This window comes from Lepidothrix coronata, unplaced genomic scaffold, assembly GCF_001604755.1.
Source record: "Lepidothrix coronata isolate B3197 unplaced genomic scaffold, Lepidothrix_coronata-1.0 Scaffold100, whole genome shotgun sequence".
Taxonomy (NCBI): domain Eukaryota; kingdom Metazoa; phylum Chordata; class Aves; order Passeriformes; family Pipridae; genus Lepidothrix; species Lepidothrix coronata.
The window spans coordinates 2,778,194-2,785,447 of NW_016690280.1; the positions used below are offsets into that span (position 1 = coordinate 2,778,194).

The following is a 7,254-nucleotide window of genomic DNA, read 5'->3' on the forward strand; positions in this document are numbered from 1 at the left end:
GCAACATCCTTTGTAATTTAAAATAAAAATTGTGGAGGAAATAATGTCTTGAATTATTGTGTGTGTGGAGTGATAGCGAATGGAATCAGGTCTCTTGAAGTAAGTGCCTTTGGTCTTCTGGTATTTTCAGGAATTTTCTTTTGGAAGTTGAGAGGGAAGAAAAGAACTTGGTTTTCCTTTCTCATGCCAAAAGCTGCCTCTTGAGGCTGGTGGATCAGCGTGGTGGTCCAGCAAGAGAATCTGGACGGGTCATCCAACTGGCTTCCTGCAGTCTCTGTGAAAATGGTCTCAAACACCTTTATCCAAATGGTCTGAGAGCAGGAGAGGGAGGACACAGCACCAGGGGAGGAGTTTGTGGAAAAAGTAAAGGGCCATTGCCCTACATCTTATTTTGGAGGAACAGAAGGGACATCATGTGTGTCTCCCCCCCTTGCTCATGGCCAATGTCGCTCTGGGTCTGTCCACCCAGAAGCCTCAGGAGGGTATTGGGTGTAAACCTGGAGCTTCTCAGGGGAGAACTTGCTCTCTTCAACTCCCTGACAGGAGCGTGGGGCCAGGTGGGGTTCGGGAACCTAAGGGAACAAGGGACAGGACGAGAGGAAACGGCCACAAGCTGTGCCAAGGGAGGTTCAGAATTTCTTCACTGAAAGGGCTGTCAGGCATTGGAAGGGGCTGCCCAGGGACGTGGTGGAGTCCCCATCCCTGGAGGTGCTCCAGGAAAGACTGGACGTGCCACTCAGTGCTCCTGCCTAGTTGACAAGGTGGGATCCATCACATGTTGGACTCGATGATCTTGGAGGTCTTTTCCAACCTAAAGGATTCTGTGGTTTTGTGATTCCAAGCCCACTGCAGTCCTGGAGTGACCGTTGGTTCTCCTGGGTGTCGGGGAGGTGCTGCTTTGCACCTTTTTTTACCATGAGTCCAAGGGCCCCCCATTTGCCCTCAGCCACTAATGAACCACCTTTGCATGTTTCCCACAGTGCTCAGCGGGACATTTCATTGCCCAAAGAACTATAAAATATGCAGTCCCAGCAGCACTACGGGAACACAATATGTGTTATCTGCAGTGCTGTGTCCAGTTCTGGGCTCCTGAGGACAGGAGAGACATGGAGCTCCCAGAGCGGGTACAGCAGAGGCTGCGGAGATGATGAAGGGATGGAGCATCTTCCTTACAAGAAAAGGCTGAGGGAGCTGGGGCTGTTCAGTCCTGAGAGGAGACACTGAGAGGGGACCCCATCAATGTCTGTCAGTGTCTGCAGGGAGGGGTCAGAGGATGGACCAGGCTCTGCTCGGGGGTGCCCAGCAATGGGACAGGAGGCAACGGGCGGGAACTGGTGCCCAGAAAGTTCCACCTGAACACGAGAAAGAACTTTCCTTTGCGAGTGACAGATTGCCCAGAGGTGTGGAGTCTCCCTCACCGGCGACATTCCAGCACTGTTTGGACACAACCCTGCACCACGTGCTCTGGGATGACCCTGCTCGAGCAGGGAAGTGGGAACAGATGACCCACCCTTCCAACCTGACCCAGTGTGTGATTCTGTGCGACTCTATTATTCACCACGGCCCGTTATTCATCACATCCCCTCTGGAGCGGCTCGTTCCCTACGGAACAACGCTGTCGCTTCCCCGCGGCCCCTCGGCCCCGCCCGCCATGGCGCCCTCAGGACGCGCCTCCCCCGCCGCCCGCAGGGGGCGCTCGCGCGCGGCTCTGCCCGCGCCCCGCCCTCCCCTACCAAGATGGCGGCGGCCGCCGCGGCGGTGCCGGTGCGGGTCTGTCACCAGGAGATCGTCAAGTTCGACCTGGAGATCAAGGCGGCCGTGCAGGTACTGCTCGCCCGCCCGCCCTGGATCACCCCGGCGCGGCCGCGGGGGGAGCCGGGGAAAGCCGCGCTGACCGCGCCGTTGTGTTCCAGGACATTCGGGACTGCCCGGGGCCTCTCAGCGCCCTCACGGAGCTCAACGCCGCCGTGAAGGAGAAGTTCCGACATCTGCGGGGCTGCATCCAGGTGAGGGTCGCCCCGGCTGGGGGCTGCTAAGGGGACCAGTGGTCTAGGCCCGTGCCTGCGGCTGCCCGCGAGCTGAGGGGGGTCCGGCCGTGGGTTGGGGGTCCTGGGTTTGGGTTGAGGGGTCCCAGCTGCGGGTTGAGGGGTCCCGGCTCTGGGCTGGGGATCTACCGGATCAGTCTGCTCTGAATGCGCTCCCTGGCCGGGGTTGGGGTGTGCGAGCTGCAGGTGGTTGATGGGGTTTTGGTGTTTGTGGTGTCTGCCGAAGGAGCTGGAGCAGATGGCGAAGGAGCAGGACAAGGAGTCGGAGAAACAGGCCTTGCTGCGGGAGGTGGAGAACCACAAGAAACAAATGCTCAGGTGGGTCGGGCAGCTGGTGCTGTTCCCAAGTGCCCTGTACCCCGAGATAGTCTGACTTCGATAAAGCATCTCTCAGATTCTGTTTGGCAAACGCAGTTGCTGACAGGATATGTTTTGCCGAATACCAAGAGGTCAGGGATGGAAAGGATATGACTCTCTCTTCCTTTCCAGACTCCTGTCCTGGCTCCCTAACTCTGGTCTGTCTCTTTGAGCACTTGAGCTCAAAGTAGGTGGCTTGAGAATCTGTCATTCAACAGCTGGCACAGTTTTCTTCTTCCCTTGCTCCGTAAATGATACACTGAGAAGGAATGTTGGGGCAGTATATTGTTACTCGGTGTTGTAATACTGAGAAAGTGAGCGGCTGAGGGAGCTGGGGGGCCTCAGCCTGGAGAAGAGGAGGCTCAGGGGAAAACTTGTCACTCTCTATAACTCCCTGGAGAATGGAGCCAGACGAGGGTCGGGCTCTGCTCCCAGGGAACAAGGGACAGGACAAGAGGAAACGGCCACAAGCTGTGCCGGGGGAGGTTCAGGTTTGACATCAGGAAGAATTTCTTCATGGAAAGGGTTGTCAAGCATTGGAAGGGGCTGCCCAGGGAGGTGGTGGAGTCCCCATCCCTGGAGATGTTCAAGGAACGACTGGACTCAGTGCTCTGGTCTGGTTGACAAGGTGGGGATCGGTGATCTCAGAGATCTTTTCCAGCCTGAATGATTCTGTGATTCTCTGAGGGTCCGTGCACATATTGGGGGTGCCCAGGTACAGTAGTGTTTGCTTTGTGAAAATTGTGCTTGCAAAGTGTTCCCATCACGTTACAGCACTTTGTTCTTGTGATTCCAGCAACCAGGCAGCTTGGAGGAAGGCAAACCTGGCCTGCAAAATTGCTATTGACAACTCTGAGAAAGATCAGCTGCTACAGGGAAGAGACTCCTTAAGACAAAGGTATCAGACTGTCCCACTGTACTCTGAGAATCAAGCAGTGTCTGCTGTATTCACTAGTTTTAAATGGAAGTGACATAAAGTTACTTAAGTGTATCTGGAATGTGGCTTTTCTTTTATGAGTGCATTTTCCTTCTGTGGAAATTTGAACTGTTAAGGATTGTGATAATTTCAGGTTTTCTTGGCACTGGCATCTCTAAGGAGAAAAGGGGGTAAGTTAGCCTTTATAGTTTTTCTTACTATCTTTTACATTAATTCCAGTCAAGATTCTAAACAAGTAATAGATCATTAACCAAGCTGTTTTCACGTGCAGACCTGGATCCAAGTGTATGTAAGTTGTGTATTGAAAGCAACAAATGGGATACCTAGGATAATAAAGTTGTAGTTTGTTTGAGTACTTCCATAGCAGCTCTAAGTTACACAGTCCTGGATGAGTAAGTAGTGAAATACGGGCCCATGATTCTTTAATATTTTGTGATTTTTTTTTTTATTGTTTAGTGAAGATAATCTGAGTTTCTTGTGCAGTGAAAACAAACTCTGTCTTTTGTACACTGGCAGAGATGTTTGGTGCCAAGCTTTGTTCTAGGCTCCCTGGCAGCAGCATTTTACCAAAGTACCCAAAGAAATAATTTTATCCCTTCCTGCCTTACTTTTTCCCTTCCCTTTTCAGGAAGACTACGAAGGAAAGCCTGGCAGAGAGTGCAAGTAACATCACAGAGAGTCTGATGAGCATCAGTAGGATGATGTCACAGCAAGTGCAGCAGAGCGAGGAGACCGTGCAGACCTTAGGTACAGATGGAGTTTGGCCATGGATTGGGTGGTGGAAGCACCTTTTGCCAGTTCTGTCAGGAGAGGGAGAGGCAGACCAGCAAATGTGGAGCAGAGTGGAAAACTGCTTTGCTGTAGGAGAACGTGGTACGATGATAATTAAAGGACTGTCCAGCAGAACTTCTGTAGCAGTTGGACATAAACAGGAAATAATAATGTACTTTGTGTGGAGCTGTTTGTTGGAGTTTCTGTTTCATAATTAAGGAAAGGAAAAGGGGTCACGATGAGGAGCTTTTGTTTTAGTTTCACATAAATGCAGTTGTAAAAGCAATGTGAGCTCACACAGTGCCAAGAGCGTGTTTGATGTTATTCTGTGCCACTGTCCTGGCATGGATTTGGTAATGGCAGAGAAAATAAAAGCGTGGGTACAAGTCCATGCACAAAGGAAAGAGTCTGGCTGGAAGGCTGTTTCCACCCAGGCTCCAGCTGGGATGACTGAGAGATGAGGAGATCAAGTGACTTGAACCCAAGGTCACTTGCTCTGTCAGCAGTGCATCAGGGACTGTGAAACCAAGATTTCACCCAGTTCTTTGGCTTAGACTCCAAACCAATAAATCAAGTGACCTGTCAGAACTTGTGATTCATGAAGCATTTAGAAGTTGAGTTTGTGCTGCCTGGGCCTCTTCCTAGCTGTGCTTTTGGGCAGAAGGGAGAACAGTTTAAAGATGAGGATAAATAACACAATTTTGCCCTCCTTGCTTTCTACCCTGTCTGAGGGTGGCAGCTGGGCACATTTTGTTCCTGCAGAAGCAGCATGTTCCTTCTCCAATTAAAAAGACAGCTTGGCTGACACTTTTTCACCCTGTGTCTGACTGAACAGCACTTGGAGTTCATCAAAGGAAGAACTATCAAAGGTCATTTTCAAAACCCAGCTGCAAATTCTGAGTTAGCAGTTAGAATTCTTTTTTCCTGAGCAAGTCCTTCCATAGGATGCAATGAATGTTTGAGGCTGTGGAGCAGGGAGGCTCTGCTTTGTCATTAACTCTGGGAAACAAGTTTTCTGTTTTCACTTGGATCAAAATGCATCTTGAAATGAGATGTGATGGGACAAAATGTTTTGTAAAATACTGCAGACTTATTTCTACTCTTCTTATTTCTGTGAACTAGACAAATGTTGGATTTGACCTTTCTGTAAGCAATCAGGGCAGTGTAGAGTGGTGCACCTTTCACTCTCCTGTAGGCTGTGCATTCTGTAGTGGAGGAAAAAGGGAATTCCAGGGCTTTTGCTTTAATTGAGTAATTTGAAAGGAGAAAGGCTGAGGAGTTCGGGGCATTTGTTTGCTTGTTTGTTTTCTCACAGGGAAAGAGAAGTTGAGACTAATCAACACACTTTTTCTAGTTGACTCTTCTCATTTTTATTAGGCAAAAAATATTAAGTTTGTCAGAAATGGCTATTAAAATCATTATCATTCTATTAAAAATCTGTTACTGCTGCATGCTGCTTTCTCACTTTCTGCAAGCCCACCTAAATCACACTGTTCTACTGCTCTGGCTTGGGAGAACAGTTTCAGTTGTGCAATTGATGTATTCAAATATTGCCCTGTCCTGCTGCTGCCAGAACTGCTGCTGATTGTGCCGGTGATTTCTCTCTCTTCAGTTGGTGGTTATTTTACACTGTTCTTCTTTCACTCTGCATCCATCAAAGTCTCAGCACTGACTGAAAAACACGAACTAGATTTGACCTGGTAACCTAAAAACTAAAAATTCAGGAACTTTAGTAGGTCTTGAAGCTTTTCAGTGCTGTTGTTTTGCTTTGCCTTTTTCCTTAGCACCGCTGAGTTGTGACAACTTCCATGAGAACAGTCCATGTGTGTCTCACCCACAAGCGAGTCTGACCCAGCACAGGATCTCTCGGGCACTCTCTGTACTGCCAAACATCTCACCCTTACATACTTTGCCTCGTATTTTTGAACTGCCTGATTTTATTTTATTTTTTTTCCCCCTTAATTTCAGCCAATTCTTCCAGAACCATCCTGGAAGCAAACGAGGAATTCAAGTCCATGTCTGGGACGATTCAGCTGGGGCGGAAGCTCATCACCAAGTACAACCGCAGGGAGCTGACGGACAAGCTGCTCATCTTCCTGGCCCTCGCCCTGTTCCTGGCCACAGTGCTCTATATCTTGAAGAAAAGACTCTTTCCATTTTTGTAAAACAACACTAAGCTGAACTATTAAAAAAAAAAAAGAGAGAATCAGAAAAAGGTGGTTGATAATGGTGGGGCTTTGAAATGAAGCAATAAAGGGATGCTGCAATAGCTGGAGGAGCGTTAGAGCGGGCAGGGCTTTGTGCTGTCCCCATGGAGCTTGTGACCTGCCTTGGAAGAGCTTAAAGGAGCAGGATTTGGGAAGAAACAGGTGGATCCTGGTGTGGAAAAGAAGAAATGCCGATTTGCCGGTAGATTGGGGAATCAAACACTTGAGGAACTGGTCACTCAAAGGTGCCAGTCTGAGCTTTAAACCTCTCATTGTTTTTTGCCTTGAAATTAACTTTTGTCCTTGGCTTGGACTGGAAGCTGCTCTGGCATCTGTGTGTAAGGTGCTGAGAGTAAGAGCAAGGATGGAAGAGAGAAATTCACATACATTCCACTAATAAACTATTTATTGTATTCATTTAAACAGAGTTTTGTTTAAAAACAAAGTCTACTGTGTTGAAAGAGCCTTCCAGTGTAATAATTCATATTATTTAACAGCAGTGGTTGTTTATGGATTGTTTTTCCTGGGAGCATAACACATGTGCAGCCTGGCTCTGCTCCTCTGGCAAAGCAAAAATGGGAACCCCATTTGTTACTATTAATTCACACAATGTATTTAAAAATTACATTGCCAATCTGTTGAAATCAGAAGCCTTTTTGTTCCTTTTCATTATGAAATTTCACTAAATGCTTTATATTTGCAAAATGCTGCCAAGTTGTACATTTGAAAGTTGGGTTTTTTATTGAGGCAGGTGATCTCTTCTCAGTAAAATCTTTACCTTCCCTATCTCTTTTGCTTTAGTAATGTGAGTTTATTTGAATTAACAACATAAATGCCAACCACCTCACTTCAGGTAGTACCTTGAGGTACCAAAACCTGCACTGCAATGTTCTTAAAGTTGATGTTTCATTGCTTCTTCAGAGCTGGCTGGTAAAGC

General features: G+C 48.1%; 1 protein-coding gene across 1 annotated transcript; it reads left to right on the top strand.

The window, feature by feature from the left end:
- Positions 1-1,711: 1,711 nt before the first annotated feature.
- BNIP1 (BCL2 interacting protein 1) lies at positions 1,712-6,325 on the top strand. Its single transcript, XM_017822897.1, has 6 exons — positions 1,712-1,824; positions 1,914-2,006; positions 2,272-2,363; positions 3,199-3,300; positions 3,968-4,086; positions 6,079-6,325. The coding sequence occupies exons 1-6, from the start codon at positions 1,738-1,740 to the stop codon at positions 6,273-6,275; spliced, it is 690 nt and encodes a 229-aa protein (XP_017678386.1). The 5' UTR covers positions 1,712-1,737; the 3' UTR covers positions 6,276-6,325.
- Positions 6,326-7,254: the final 929 nt, after the last annotated feature.